The following is a 16294-nucleotide window of genomic DNA, read 5'->3' on the forward strand; positions in this document are numbered from 1 at the left end:
TGCTATTATCAACTCTTCTGCAGTCTGAGAATGGCGAATCCACACCCCTAACCCCGTGTTTCCTATATTTTTGCCAACTGCTCATCCATGCTGCCAGGGTATAATCTGTAACAAACAAGTATAATTTACGAACCAAACTGCCATGAGGCCCATTTTAAGCGCTTTCTGAAAGTTCATCCATATCACATTCACAGCATGACCCTCATCTAACGCCTGTGTCAACCTGCTTAAGAATGAAATTACATAGGGCAGAAATGACAGACATTGACACATCTTTGATAGAATCCCTACAGGGTGTAACAGGCCATTCGGCACAACAAGTCCACAACAACACTCTGAAGAGCAATCACGCAGACCCATTCCTTATCATCTCATATTAACCCCTGATGAATGCACCTGATCTACTCATTCCTGAACACTATAGGCATCATTTATCAAACGAGGTAAAAACAATGACTGCAGATGCTGGAAACCAGATTTTGGATCAGTGGTGCTGGAAGAGCACAGCAATTCAGGCAGCATCCGAGGAGCTTCGAAATCGACGTTTCGGGCAAAAGCCCTTCATCAGGAATAAAGTATGCTGCCTGAATTGCTGTGCTCTTCCAGCACCACTGATCCAGAATCATTTAGCAAAACCAATCCACCCTAATATACTCATCTTTGGACTGTGGGAGGAAAGCGGAGCACCCAGAGGAAACCCACACAGATACGGGGAAAACGTGCAAACTACACACAGGAGGTTGCCCGAGGATGGAATCAAACCCGCATCTCTGGCCCTGGGAGACAGCAGTGTTCACCACTGAGCCACCATGCTAGTCTTTTGACAGTCTACTATTAATCTATTTTTGATTAGATTTCCTACAGTATGGAAACAGGCCCTTTTGCCCAACTAGTCCACACCGACACTCCAAAGAGTAACCCACCCATATCCATTTCCCACTAACTAATGCACCTGACACTACGGGCAATTTAGTATGGCTAATCCAACTGACTTGCACATCTTTGGACTGTGGAAAGAAACCGGAGTAAACAGGGCGAATGTGCAAACTCCACAAAGACAGTCACCAAGGCTGGAATCGAGCCTGCGACCCTGGTGCTGTAGGCAGCAGTGCTAACTACCGAGCCACTGTGCTGCCCTTTTCTTGACCTGTATTTTTAGCTTATCCTGTATTATGCACTGCAGCTGTTTCTCCGTTATTGATATCAAGCTGAGACTTCTGTAGTTTCCTGGGTTATCATTTGTCTTTCTCTTAAACAACAGTGTCACATTCACAATCATCCGATTCGACGGGATTAATCCTGTTTTCAGTGAAACAGAGAAAATTTCTGTCAATGGTCTCACAATTAAACTCCTTTACCTCTCAGCAATCTAGAATGCATCCTATCTGGACCTGGCGATTTCTCTACATACAGTCCCTACAGTCTTTGTAGAATGAGTTCTTCATCTAACATGACACTGATGAATTGCTCAACAGCTACATTTCCTGCTGAGCCATTATCACCAGCTTCCTTTTTCATTGACGATTTATCGTTGATGACCAGTCCATACTAATTCATCAGATTTGTATTTTTTAAACAATTGTGGTCAACTTTGTTTCTGCTATATTTCTTTTGCCTGTAATCTACCTCATCTCGTGGACATATAAAAGGATCTCAGGGAGTCTGCTTCTTATCTTGAAGTTGAAGATATCCTGTTCACAATCTGATCAGCACGAGCAAGAAGGTTCACATTATGTATGACAGCAAACGCAACACTGTTGCTGTTGGTTTTTAATTGGTATGGTTGTTATTTATGTCGAGATTGTGGTGCTGGAAAAACACAGCAGTTCAGGCACCATCCGAGAAACCGAGAATCGAAGTTTTGGGTAGGAACGATTAATCAGGAATGAGGCTGGGAGCCTCGGGGTGGGAACATAAATAGAAGGCGTGTGGGGACGTGGAGATGACAGCTGAGAGTGTGATAGTGGATGGAGGTAAGATAAAAAGTGATATGTGGGAGACAAGGGTAGAGTGGTTAGGTGGGAATGAAGATCGACATGTGGGACAGGTCATGAGGGTGGTGCTGAGCTGGAAGATTAGAACTGTAGTAAGGTGGAGTGTGGGAAAATGAGGGAACTGGTGTAATCCACAATTATGATATGTGTTTGGAGGATCCCGAGGCAGAAGATGAGGCATTCTTCCTCCAGGCATCATGTGGTGAGGGATTGATGATACAGTAGGCCCAGGACCTGAATGTCGTCGGCAGAGTGGGAGGGGCAGCTGAGGTGTTCGGTCATGTGGCGGTCGGGTTGTTGGTGCGGGAATCACGGAGATGTTCCCTCGAGCGCTGTGTGGGTAGGCCTCCTGTCTCCCCAAAATAGAGGAGACTGCTTTTGGAGCAACTGACACAGTAAATGACGTGTGGAAGTGCAGGTGAAACTTTGATAGCTATGAAAGCTGCTTTGGGGCCTTCGGTGGAGGTGAGGGAGGAGAGCGGGTGCAGGTTTTGCAATTCCTGCAGTGGCAGGGGAAGGTTCCAGTAGGGCAGGTGAAGGGGTTGTTATTTGTGTTTACTTTTTTTCTATCTTAACTTGTAAATAATAAAATTGGCTTTGAATTCCGCCATAGCAGATTATGACATTCACATGATTTGTAATCTGACCTCGTTAATCGTTCAGTCTGGTCCAGGGAAAGAAATCTACCATCTTTTATTGATGTTCCCGACATGCGACTCCAGACCCACAGCAACACGGTGTATTTGAGCTTCCCTTTGGAGGGACAACAGCGGCGGTCTCAGCAACGAAAAAGAAACCTAAAACACAACCCCGATGCAAATGCAAGGATCTCACTCACACAAAATGGGCAGCACAGTGGTTAGCACTGCTGCCTTACAGTGCCAGAGGCCCCGGTTCAATTCCCGCCTCGGGCAACTGACTGTGTGGAATTTGCACATTCGCTCAGTGTTTTCGTGGGCTTCCTCTCACAGTCCAAAATGTGCAGATTAGGTGAATTGGCCATGCTAAATTGCACATAGTGTTAGGTGCAGGGGAATGGGTTTGAGTGGGCTGTGCTTTGGAGGGTTGCTCTGGACTTTTTGGGCCCACGGGCCTGTTTCAACACTGTAAGTAATCTAAGTTAAAAAAGCAAAATCATAGCCATCTTTAAGAACACTCAAACCGCGAGCAGGAACAGGGATTTCAGCTACTCCAGCCTGTTCCCCCATTCAATGCAATGAGTGGCTGATCTCAGATTGAAATTAACTCTAGTTATCTCGTCTAAGAATGGAGGTATTAGAACATGTCTCATTTTAGGAATCCTGCAGTGAGTAAATCCCTCCACCACCACCGCAAACAACCAGCAGTGTATAACAATCAAGATTTGTCGCTCGGGTGTCAGTTGTCATATTGTGGTTTGCCGAACTGGGAAGGCGATTTGCAGATATTTCATCCCCTGTCTCGGTGACATGTTCAGTGCTTTGGAGCCTCCTCTGACCGCTGCAGTACTGTGTCTTCTGGAATGTATTTAGTTCCGTTACTGCTGCTTCCAGTTGCTGGTTTCGGTCGTTCGTTCTTGTGACTGGTATATTGAGTCGAGGTCAATGTGTTTGTTGCTGGAGTCCGTAGATGTGTGCCATGCTTGTAGAAATTGTCTGGCTGCCCTCTGTTTATCTTGTCCTTTGATCCTTGTGTTGTTCCAGTCGAATTTGTGCTCATTTCATCTGCGTTCGACGAGAGACAGCTGGTCGTGGCATTTAGTGGCTGATTGCTGTTGGGGGATGCGGTTTGTGAGTTTGCTGCCTGCTTATCCTTTCTGGTGTAGCGTGCAATCTTTGCATGGAATCTTGTAAATTATGTTTGTTTTGCACATGACGGGGAGAGCATCTTTTGTTCTGGTGAGTTGTTGTCTGAGCTGTCATGAATCCCATTGGTCATAAAAGTGTGGCTGTTCGTTCCAAGACTTTTGTTCTATGTCAGTTAGCATGGTTAGTAAGTTTGGTCATGGCATGTCCTTATTACGTTTGTCTGTAGTTGAAGTTGCAGAGATATCCGTTCTTGGTGAAGCCTCTGTAGAGGTGTTCTTTTTCTTCCCTTCAGAGGTAGCCAGTGCTAAAGTGTTGTAGGCTTTTTGAAGAGGGTCATGATGCAGCCTCACTTGTGTGTGTTTGGGTATTTTTGTTGTAATTCTGGACCTGGTCGGTGTGTGCTGCTTTCCTGTCTATTATTGTGTTGCGTGCACCGTTCTGTGTTCTTTGTGCCATCACATCCAGGAATGGGAGTCGATTGTTGGTATCCTTCCCTCTCGTAATCCTGATGCCTGTGAGTATGGTATTGATTATTCTATGTGCTTTTTCGATTTCTGTTCTCTTCGTGATAACAAATGTGTCATCCACGTATCTGATCATGAGTTTGGGTTGGATTTGTAGTACTGCTGTTTGTGGTCAAGACCGAATATATTCAGAAAGCAGAGAAACTACTTGCAGATATTGACACCTACTTTCACAGCGTGTGAGACACCATGCCATAGCCAGACCGTTGAAAAAACAGCATGCTACAGAACGGTTGGACAACGAGAAATAAGTAGATTTGACCTAAAAAGGATGAAAACAGAAAGCAGCAACACACCAATCAGAAACGTCCTGTCAATGGATACAGCGTCAGAATAATTCAAACAAACGTCCTTGTGTTGATAGTGATATATTTTCACCATCTGATGGCGTCCCCACACATCTGGACATGGGGTGGTGATATGTGAAAACGCTCAGGTTGAGAGAGAGGTCCCCCTGCAACACATGACAACATCCAAAATGACAGCACCATCAGCACAACCACATGTGCACAGACATACACACACACACACACACACACACACACATACACACACTCACACACGCATACACACACATACTCGCAGTCAATTCTACCCAGCTCCTTCCTAAAGTCTCTGGCATTGATTTTGTTCAGCTGTAATGTCGTTACCTCTGATTCTATCTTCTCCTCCACAAACTACGCAGTAAATTCAATCATTTTATGATCACTGTCACCTAAAGATGCCTTCACCTTAATGTCCCTTATAAAGTCTACCTCATTGCAAAACACTAAATCGAGAGTTGCCTGTCACTAATGAGGTCCATCAGAAGCTGTTCCATATTGTAGACATTCTACGAATTCGATTTCTTCCAAACCACTACCAAACTAATTTTCCTAGTCCACTTGTATATTGAAATCCCCCATGAATATTGTAACTTTGCTTTTCCTGCACATCCCACAGAGTCATAGAGTTGTACAGAATGGAAACAGACCATTCGGTTCAATCCGTACCTACCGACTAGATATCCCAACCTATTTCTACATGCCAGCACCTGGTCCATATCCCTCCAAACCCTTCCTTTTGATATACCCATCCAAATGCCTTTTAAAAATTGCAATTGCTTCAGCCTCCACCACTTCCTCTGGCAGCTCATTCCATACACGTACCACCCTCTGTGTGAAAAGGTTTCCCCTCAGGTCTCTTTTATATCTTTCCCCTCTCACCCTAAACCTTTGCCGTCTAGTTGTGGACTCCCCCACCCCAAAGAAACGACTTTATTTATTTATCCTATCCCTGCCACTCATAATTTTACAAACCACTCTAAAGTCATCCCTCAGCCTCCGACGCTCCAGGGAAAACAGCCCCAGTCTGTTCAGCATCCTCCTATAATTCAAATCCTTGAACGCTGGAAACATCCTTGTAAATCTTTTCCGAACCCTTTCAAGTTTCACAACATCTTACCGAAAGGAAGGAGACAGGAATTGCACACAATATTCCAACAGTGACCTAATCAATGTCCTGAACAGCCGAAACTTCTGTACTCAATACTCTGACCAATACAGGAAAGCAAACCAAGCGCCTTCTTCACTATCCTATCTACCTTCGACCAAATTTTCAAGGAGCTATAAACCCGAACTCTAATGTTCAGCAACACTCCCTCGGACCTTACCATTAACCGTATAAGTCCTGCTAAGGTTTGCTTTCTCAAAATGCAGCACCTCGCATTTATCTGAATTAAACTCCATCTGCCACTTCTCAGCCTATTCGCCCATCTGATCAAGATCCAATTGTAATCCGAGGTAACCTTCTTCCCTGTCCACTACACCTCCAATTTTAATGTTGTCTACAAACTTGCTAACCATACTTCTTCTGCTCACATCCAAATCATTTATGTAAATGTTGAAAAGTAGAGGACATAGCACCGATCCTTGTGGCAATCCACTGGTCACACGCCTCCAGGCTGAAAAACTACACTCCACAACCACTCTCTGTCTTCTACATTTGAACCAGTTCAGTATCCAAATGGCTAATTTTCCCTGTATTCCATTACATCTAACCTTGCTAACCAGTTTTCCATGAGGAACCATGTCGAAAACATTACTAAAGTCCATATAGGTCACATGTGCATTCCCTTATCAATTATCTTTGCTACATCTTCAAAAAACTCAATCAAGTTTGTGCGACATGATTTCCCATGCACAAAGCCATGTTGACTATCCCTCATCAATCCTTGCCTTTCCAAATGCATATACATCCTGTTCCTTAGGATTCCCTCGAACAAGTGCCCATAACCGACGTCAGACTCACTGGTCTATCGATCCTTGGCTTTTCCTTACTACCCTTCATAAACAGTGTCACCACGTTAGTCAACCTCCGGTCTTCTGGCACCTCACCTGTGACTATCGATGATATAAGTATCTCAGCAAGAGGCCCAGCAATCACTTCCCTCGTTTCCCACCGAGTTCTAGGGAACACCTGATAAGGTCCTGGGAATTCATCCACCTTTAACCGTTTCAAGGCATCCAGAACTTCCTCCTCTGTAATGTGGATATTTCCAAGCTGTCAACATCTATTGCCCTACATTCTATATCTTCCATGTCCTTTCCTACAGTAAATACTGATACAAAATGCTTGTTTAGTATCTCCCCCATTTTCTGCGGCTCCACGAAAGCCACCTTGCTGATCTTTGAGGGGTCCTATTCTCTCCCCAGTTACCCTTTTATTCTCAATGCATTTGGAAAACCCCTTTGGATTCTCCTTCATTCTATTTGCCAAACCTATCTCATATCCCCTTTTTGCCCTCCTGATTTCCGTCTCCAGTATACTCCTCTGCCTTTATATTCTTCTCAGGATTCACTCGATCTCTCCTGTCCATATCTTACTTATTCTTCCTTCTTTTTTCTTAACCAACTCACAATTTCTTTAGTCATCCAACATTCCTTATGTCTACCAGCCTTTCCTTTCACCCTAACAGGAATATGCTTTCACTGGATTCTCGTTATCTCATTTCCGAATGCTTCCCATTTCCCAGCCGTCCCTTTACCTGCGAACATTTGCCCCCAATCAGCTTTTGAAAGTTTTTGCCTAGTACCTTTAATTTGTCCTTTCCCCAAATTGGAACTTCAATTTTTGATCTGGTTTATCCTTTTGCATCACTATTTTAAATCTAATAGAATTATGGTCGCTAGCCCCAAAATGCTCCCTCACTGACACCTTACTCATCTGCCCTGCCTTAATCCCCAATAGAGGGTAAAGTTTTCCACCTTCTCTCGGAGATATATGCACATACTGAATCAGAACAAATTCTTGGACACTCTTACAAATTCGACTCTCTTCTATCTTTTGGTGTATCTTGCGTCACATCTCATGACTATTGTTTGGAAGTCTGTTCATAATTCCAATTATGTTTTTTTTTCTAACCATTGCTATTCCTCAAATCTACCCACGCAGATTCTACACCATCTGACCGTACTTTATTTATTACTATTAATTTTATTTAATTTCTTACTGATAAGGTTACACTACCCCTCAGCTCATCTGTCTTTGTTTTCAAGAGGATGGATATCCTTGCGTATTCAGGTACCAATCCTGATCCTATTTCAGACCCACAGCGCAGCTACAATTAAGACGCAGATTGTTAGAATGCACAGATCAGGATCCTGTCCTGAATACGAGTCAATGTCCATTAGGAATAGGTAAAAGCTAGACTCAAGCAAATATGAGCCAAGAATATGTAATGTCATTAAATACATTAGAACACCATTGAAGGATCGTCTGCTGTCGAAAGACACAAAGGAAAATGGATGTTGCAGATGGAGGGAAAGACTGGGAAGTGAGCATATTAATCCTTGTCAGCACGGTCCGAAGGGATATTACTTTTGGCTGGTAAGGATCTGCTGTCCTTTGATCCTCCCCCTTCCCCGGCTATGGTAGTTTTTTGTCGGAGTTACAGAGTGACTGGTACACAGTTACAAAGTCTCTGAGGTGCTGTGGGAAGGTATTAACCGCTGTACTGAAAGAAACTCTCTCTTTTCAAGCTCGAGCTTTGTTTTACTGCAGAGAACAGAGGGAGCTCCTTCAACACAAAGGGGGCAAACTGCTTCCCCCTGAACTATTCACACCCACGGACTATTCAGCAACCTGGGAACCAATTACACAAGAGCCAGAAGCGGCAGGAGACTGTTGAGTCCCTCGAACCTGCTGCACCCTTGATTCTGATCACGGCAGATCTTGCCTTGGTCTCAAATCCACTTTCCCGTCCGTTCTCCATAATTCCTTCAACTCGTCTATCCTTCAAAATCACTGCAGACCTCCTTCATCTTTGTCAATGTCCCCAGGTGCTGCATACCCTGGGCTAGTGGCTGGGTCGACATTTCATAAAAACTTTTGACGGGGTGCCACATGGCAGATTGAAAATGCAGGTAAACGCTGACGGATCCATAATGACCTGGCAAGATGAATCCAGAATTATCTCCGTGAAAAGGGGGCAGAGTTTGTTAGCAGAAGGCTATGTGTGTGTGTGAATGTGTGTGTGTGAGAGAGAGATAGAGAAACAGGGGCCTGATGCGATGTGATGTTCCATAGCAATCAAAGCGGAATGCTTATTGTTGGTGATGCTCACAAACGATGTTTGGAGATGACACAAAGATTATCCGTGAATAGACAGTGAGGAGCAAGGTGTTCAGTTACGGGAGGATCGGAACAGATTGTTCATATAGGCGGATCAGTGGCAGGTGGAGATGAAGACTGGGGAGTTGGAGGGTGCAATTTGGCAAAAGAACAATACAAGTGATAACTCAGTGAATAGCAGAAGACTAGAAAGGTGAAAGGGAAAGAGTGTTATTTCGATATGATAGCCTACAGATCCCTGAATGTGACAGAGCAAGTTAATGCAGGAGTTAAGAGGGAATATGGGATGCAAGCCTGGTATAGATTGTGAGAGGAGGGAGGTGATGTTGGAGTTGGTCAGGACGTTGGTGAGTCCACAGCTGGAGGACTGTGAGCAGTTTTAGTCCGCACAAGGAGAAACATGAGTTGTACTGGGGGGAGTCTTCAGACGCAGATGCCCCAGAATGTTAGCGCTGGATGGAGCATTGCAGCAACAGAGAGAGGCTGGATAGGTTTTGTGTGGCGCAGAAAAATTTGGAGATGCATAAGATTCTGAAGGGGGGGTAGACAGGTGTTTGGAATCAACTGTTCCCCTCAGTCAAAGGCTCAATAACGAGGAGATAAAAGTTTAAACGGAAATGCAGGAGGTTTGGAGGGGATTTGAGGGCAGGTTATCACACTGTCGGAGGTTGGTGGGTGTCTGGAATGCACTCGTGGGAGGCGATTTGAGGCAGTAAAGTGCATAACCTTGGATGAGCATTTGAGATGTCACAGCTTTCCAGGCTATGGGTCTGGTGTGTGACAGGTTGATTGGTGTAGGCCGTAGTGCTTGCTTGGTGGGATAGCCTCAATTAGCTGACGGGCACTCTCCTCCCTTCAGTGGTGTAAGATTCTGTGGGCAGGCACATAGTCATCAACAATTGGCCACCAACCAATTATCTACTTGCTGCTGCGGCGGCACAGTGGCTCAGTAGTTCGCAGTGCTGCGTCACTGAGTCCCGAGTTTGATTCCGCCCTCAGGTGACTGTCTGTGTGAAGTTTGCAAATTCTCCCCGTGTCTGCGTGGGTTTCCTCTGGGTGCTCCGGTTTCCTCCCACAGTCTGAAGACGTGCAGGTCGGATTGGCCTTGCGAAATTACCCATAGTGTTAGGTGCCCATACAGTCAGAGGGAACTGGATCTGGGTTGGTTTCTCTTTGGAGGGTCGGTGTGGACCAAAGGCCCTGTTCCCACACTGTAGGGAATCTAATCTAATCATAACCAGGGTACAAGTGCATTATCTACCATTACAACGAATCATTGTATTCTGTAAGCATTTACAAAGCAAGAGCACGAATTTAACTCTTCCAAGACCGCTCTCCCATTCAATATAGTCTTAGCAAATCTCAGGTTGTTTTCAAATGTACGCCATGTATGTTTTCAGGGCATCTGAATTTACCAATGTCGAGGAATCCTGCAATGAGTAAATCACTCCACCACCAATACAGACATCCAGCATAGGGGAACCATGTACAAGAAACAATGCTGGAATGGACCATCCTGAAACAGCATTATGTTAATCATGGCAATGACCATCCTGGGAGACATCACATTCAAATATGCATCCTGCTGTGTTTTCAAACCTCTGACAGAATCTGCCTTCACCATTCTCCCAGGCAGTGCATTCCAAATCCTAACATCCCTCTGATTAAAGACGTTTTGCCTCATCTCTTTCTGAGCTTTCTTGCTGACCATGTTGAAGTTGTGACCCCAAGTTACTGACAAATCAACTAGTGGAAACTAACAATCCTTGTTTGGATATTTTGAAAGGTCATCTCGAACCCTTCCTTGCTCCAAGGTGAACAACACTTCATTGTATCTGAATTCCAATGTACTCTCGCTGGGGCACGAATGTCCTTGCTTAAACAAGGTGCTCAGAACTGAAGCAAACATAGTCAGTTCAATGATTGAGATTAGTGAAGCAACACTGCCTTGTTTTGATATTTTAAGCGTATATTTATCGACCTCAGGATCATAGCTGTCTTCTTCACAACCGTTTCCACTTGCTTGGCCACCATCAGAGAACCATGCACACTCACACTGAAGTCCCTCGCCTGCTCTACTCCCTTCGAAGTTGGACTATCAAACCTGTATTGTGCCTCCGTGTTACTTCTAACAAAATGCTTCACCTCACCTTTCTTGGCAAAAAGAAATCTGCCCACTATCTGACGATTTGGACCATTTTGCAATGTTCCTGTGAAGTCAGTCGGCATCATCCTCACAGTTCACTATCTTCTCCACCGAGCATCATCTACAAATTAATTCATATTGCCGTCAACAGGCAGCTCCAAATCAGTCGTGTAAATTAGAAAAAGCAACAGTCCAAACACCAGTCCGTACAGAAAGTTGCCTTCATCTCATCCCCAAAGTAAGAAATGCCATTCTATACCGAACATCTAATCTATGTTGCCAAGGAACACTCAATCCCAAACATATCTCATTTTCAAACCAAGCTCTCATGGGGCACTGCATCACATATTTTCTGAACGTCTGAATAGACATTTTCCACAGCACAACCCTCACTTACTAAAAGTCTGATATCGACAATGCACTCAATCAAATTTGTCAGACAGGAGCCGCTGTTGACAGTGCCATTTTTAGCCGTCTAGTATTAACTTCTTTATTTCTAAGTGTGTATTCCTCTTGTCCTGTACGATGATCTCCACCAAGGAAGGCCTCCACTCTTGACAACAACCTAACAGGTCTGTACTGCATTGACATTCAAGAACGTAGTCACATTTGGAATCCCCCATTGCACCAGGACTGTTCATGCATTCAGAGAGGCCTGAGAATTTCTGTCAAGAACTTTGCAACTTGCTCCCTCTGCTCTCTTAGTAACCTAGGGCCAATCCTATCGGGGTATGGTGACGTCTTTACCTGGAGTGCTGCCTGCTTTTTTATCATCACGACTTCATCGATCACTGTTCTACTCAAATGTTCAACTTTAATGCATAAAAGAAAAATGAAAAATATTCATTCAGTATCTCTGCCATATCGTTAGGTTCAGTGCTCCTTTCGAATGTGTCTTGCATTAATCCTCACTTATTGATAAGGATTAAACTCTTACTATTTAATTAAAACTGAAGGGTATTAGATCATCATTTCCTGAACCATTAATCCCAATATCATTCAGAAAACGGGTGGAGAATGACAATAAGAGTGAAGTCAGGGATGTACCTAGTTTAGGATTGGCAGTAACAGTGAGGTGAGTGGTATTCCTGAATAAACAGTGATAACAAGAGTGAGGTCAGTGTCGCAGAGCGACACTTCGAGTGATATCCGTCCCATATTTGAAGAAAGTCTGAGCCGAAAAGTAAGGTCAGTGATGTATTTGGATGGATAGCGACAATAACAGTGAGGTCAATGATGCACACATTTCTGGAAGCCATCTTAATCAATGATTCCACTTCTCCCAGGAAAGGCTGGATGTTTTCCTCACTTCATCCTTCATGGAGCTCCAGATCCTGGGCAATTGAGATCATTGCTGATCTCAGCTAACCATGCACATGTTCACTGTGTGAGAAGAATGACATTTCAATCAGTGAGTGAAGATGTTTGTTGAAAGAGGGCAGCTCCAACACTCGAGTACAGAAAGTCAGCTTTGAGAGATATTTTCACACTTGGAATAAACAGTCAAAATGCCGCATTGATTGAAATAATTTGTCACCTCAGGAAGGGGATCATGGTGTTTGAGTGGACAGTGTTATTGCTGGGAGATTCCAGATTCTGTTTTTGTTATTTCATTGCGATGTTCTCAGCAGCATCATGGTTCATAACTGGGATTAAACTCATTGTTGCAATTACTTTGTTCATTGCCCGAAATTAAAAAAAACAATAACAAAGCTTAATGCTGTTACCTCAATGTCCCCAAGGAGCTTCCACACAGTATAAGGCAGCATCTCTGGGACTACATCAGCTCAGAGATTCAAAAAAGGAGCTTGTCAGCTGCCGAAAGGGACACATCACATCGCGAAGAAAGATGCTTACACCGATTGATCACGTGGAGAGAGTGTTCTGCACCATCCTTGCTCTCATTGGCATCCCTGGTATGGCATTATGACAATTGAACTTGTTTAATCTGCTGTTGATATGCTCTGTCGTTTTATCTTTTCAAGAATAACGTTTCCAGCTCACTGACTGGTCAGCCTTGTCAAGATATGGGACAAGTCATAGCAGGTAACTGAGCAGCATTCTCGGACCAATTCTCCACTGTCAGATACTCCCAACGTCACTGCTGCAGCAACATTTTCTGATCCTATGTTCTGTCATCTGTCCCGGTTCCATACGGTTTGAAGGTATGAAGTGAAATCTGGAAAGTAAGTTCTGAACGAAGGTTACTGGACCGTAAACGTTACCTCTCCTTGGAAAGCTCAGCAGGCCTTCCATAACATGGAAAGTGAAGTCAAAGTTAACTTTTCTGGTCTAGCGACCCTTCCTCAGAATGGTTCAGAAATGTTAACTCTAATTTCTCTTCACAGATCCTGCCAGACCTGCTGAGCTTTGCAGCAGCTCCCGATTTTCTGGTGCATATTCTTCAATTCCTTTGGATAATTAAAGAAACTCTTTCACACATTTAAAATTCACAAATGACCCAGCATCCATACCATTTTGGAAGCGAGTTCTCACCCTTTACAACATGTGAGGTTCTTTCAGTTTTATGAAAAATATGTGTCTCGTATTAATTTCGAAAGCTTCATCTAACTACGGTGAGTGAGAATGAGTTAAATATTTGTCTAAATTTCATAATCTCTGGAGTAATTGGGCTGGGGCCTATCTGAGATGAGTATAAAAAAATTAAAATTCAGAATCAGTCAATCCCAAACAATTCCACTCACAGGGTGTGCTGGTTTTAGGAGTCAACTCTCTTTGTTGATTCCCTCGAAACTCACAGCGTCTTTTTTATTTATGTTCACAGTTAACTTGCTGGCAATCATTATCCTTTCCCAGGGGAAATGTGGTGTTACCCCTTGCACGACTCGCTACCTGGTGGTTATGGCCGCTGCCGATCTGATGGTCATTTTCACTGGTATTATACTGACGAGTTCTCGCTTTAATTATTACCCTCGTTCTTTCCTGGACATCACTCCTGTGTGTATTGTTACTGAGGTCCTGGCCCGTGCTGCCACTGACTGCTCTGTCTGGTTCACCGTTACTTTCTCCTTTGACCGATTTGTGACCATTTGCTATCAGAAGCTGAAAACAAAATATTGCACTAAGAAAACTGCGACTATAGTTCTAGGAACAACCTGCATCCTGTTGTGTTTCAAAAACATCCGCTTCTATTTTGAATATGAACCTTTGATGATAATAAACAATGTGCCATTTTACTGTGATACAAAATCAAGCTACTATACTGAGACTTGGTGGGTGGCATTAGATTGGTTTGACATTGTTTTAACGCCTTTACTGCCGTTCGCTTTAATTCTGTTGCTCAATGCCCTGACAGTCAGACACATTTTGGTGACAAGTAGAGTCCGGAAGAGACTGAAGGGTGAGAGCAAAGGAGAGAATTGTAGAGACCCAGAGATGGAGAGCAGAAGGAAGTCTGTGATTCTGCTCTTCACCATCTCTGGAAGCTTCATCCTCCTGTGGTTAATCACTGTTGCAGACTTCGTATATGGTGTCACTCAAGGAATCGATCCTGACACTTACACGCCTTTTATGAATCATCTCAGTATTATCGGTTACATGCTGCAGAACCTAAGTTGTTGCACAAACACATTCATTTATGCAGCAACATTGTCCATGTTTAGAGCGAAGATCAGCAATTCAGTGAAATACCTGGTTACAAAAATTCCTTGCATTATGAATAAATAAAACTCCTCAGTGAAACCATAAGGAAGTTTCTATCATTTACAGACCATGGAATGACATTTTAATGTTCCCTCTTGAGATGCAGACATCGCTAGTGGTCTCTGCATTTATTGCCTCATTCCTAGTCACCCCCACCTTGAGAAGGTGGGCAGGAGCTGTCATTTTGTACTGCTGTAGGTCATGTGCTGTAGGTTAGACGGATAATGTCCCTAAGGGAGGGCATTCCAGGATTCTGACCCAGGAAGGAATGGCCATAGATTTCCAACTCGGGATGGTGAGGGGCTCGGAGCGGAACTTGCAGCGGGTGTGGAACCCATGGATGTGAGCGCCTTGTCCTTCTCGATGGAAGTGGCTGTGTGTTTGGAAGGTGCTGCTTGAGGATCTTTGCTGAGCTCCTGCAGTGTATCTTGTAACTGGTATACACTGCTGCTACTGAGCGTCGCTGGGGTAGACGGTACTTGTTTTTGACTGTGGTGCAAATCAAGCGGTAGCTGCATTATCTCTAGATGATCTCTGGATGGTGTCGAAATTCATGAGTGTTGTTGGAGCTGCCCCCATCCGAGGCAAATGGTGTGTATTCCATCACAGTCCTGGCAGACACTCTTGTATCCAGTGCAGGAAGAGAGTTGAGCTGGGAATATACGGGTTCACTATCGTGGAACAAACCAAAGGAATTTGCCAAGGAAATGGAATTTCCTACTGACTAACACCTATCATGTGAGTTTCCATCAAATTAATTCCTGAGGAGGGTTCTCATTAAATTAAATAGGATAGCTCATCAGAAAATGTTTAACTATTATCTGCAAGAAAAATTCAGCAGCCTCAAATTTGATAACTCAAACACCGAACTGAAAAATTTCGTTGTGAAAAATTGTGACATGTGATGACAGGACATTATCAGAACCCACCCACCATCACATGGCAATAAATGGCTGAGCTCTGTACTTTTCAGATCAAGCTTCCCAATTCCCGTGGGCTACTACTCCAATGCAGTCTAACCAGAAACTCCCTGTTTATGGTTCCAGAACGAAAATCATACAATCAACACTCAGTGTGCTGAAAGTGACACAATGGCACCCCCTGCTAGCCTCCTTGCGCCACCACACATGTTTTGATTGAGGGTGAACACCCTCAGGGATTTGGTCAGAGTGAGGGGGAGCATATCAACTCACATCAACATCCAAACTGACAGCAAATAAATATTTACACACACACATACACACACTTGCGCGCACACACACACACAGTCAAATCAATAATTACACACAAGCCTCGTGTGGAGAGGATCACAATTGTACTGACATCCCTCAGCGCGGAAAACACTCAGTGGACAAGTAATGTGGAGGAGCCATTGTTGGGTTGTGATGTCAAAGTTAAAAAGCACACAACTCCAGGTTATACTCCAACAGACCTATTCAGAAGGACTACCTTAATGTCCACAACCACTTGATGAAGGAGCAACGCTCTGAAATTTAGACCTTCCAAATGTTGAACTATAACTTGGCTTTGTGTGATTTTTAACTCAATGGTCAAATATTGTACTTTCTC

The 16294-nt window shown here is 43.9% G+C and overlaps 1 protein-coding gene across 1 annotated transcript; it reads left to right on the plus strand.

Annotated features, from left to right (window-relative positions):
- The first annotated feature begins 12911 nt into the window (after positions 1–12911).
- On the plus strand, positions 12912–14749 carry LOC148146428 (putative G protein-coupled receptor 139). The gene is made up of 2 exons (XM_087998634.1): positions 12912–12978; positions 13848–14749. The coding sequence occupies exons 1-2, from the start codon at positions 12912–12914 to the stop codon at positions 14747–14749; spliced, it is 969 nt and encodes a 322-aa protein (XP_087854760.1).
- The last annotated feature ends 1545 nt before the right edge of the window (positions 14750–16294 follow it).

Source organism: Chiloscyllium plagiosum, unplaced genomic scaffold (genome assembly GCF_037043375.1).
Source record: "Chiloscyllium plagiosum isolate Xiang-an unplaced genomic scaffold, Cpla_swu_hap1 HiC_scaffold_21, whole genome shotgun sequence".
NCBI classification, from domain to species: Eukaryota; Metazoa; Chordata; class Chondrichthyes; order Orectolobiformes; family Hemiscylliidae; genus Chiloscyllium; species Chiloscyllium plagiosum.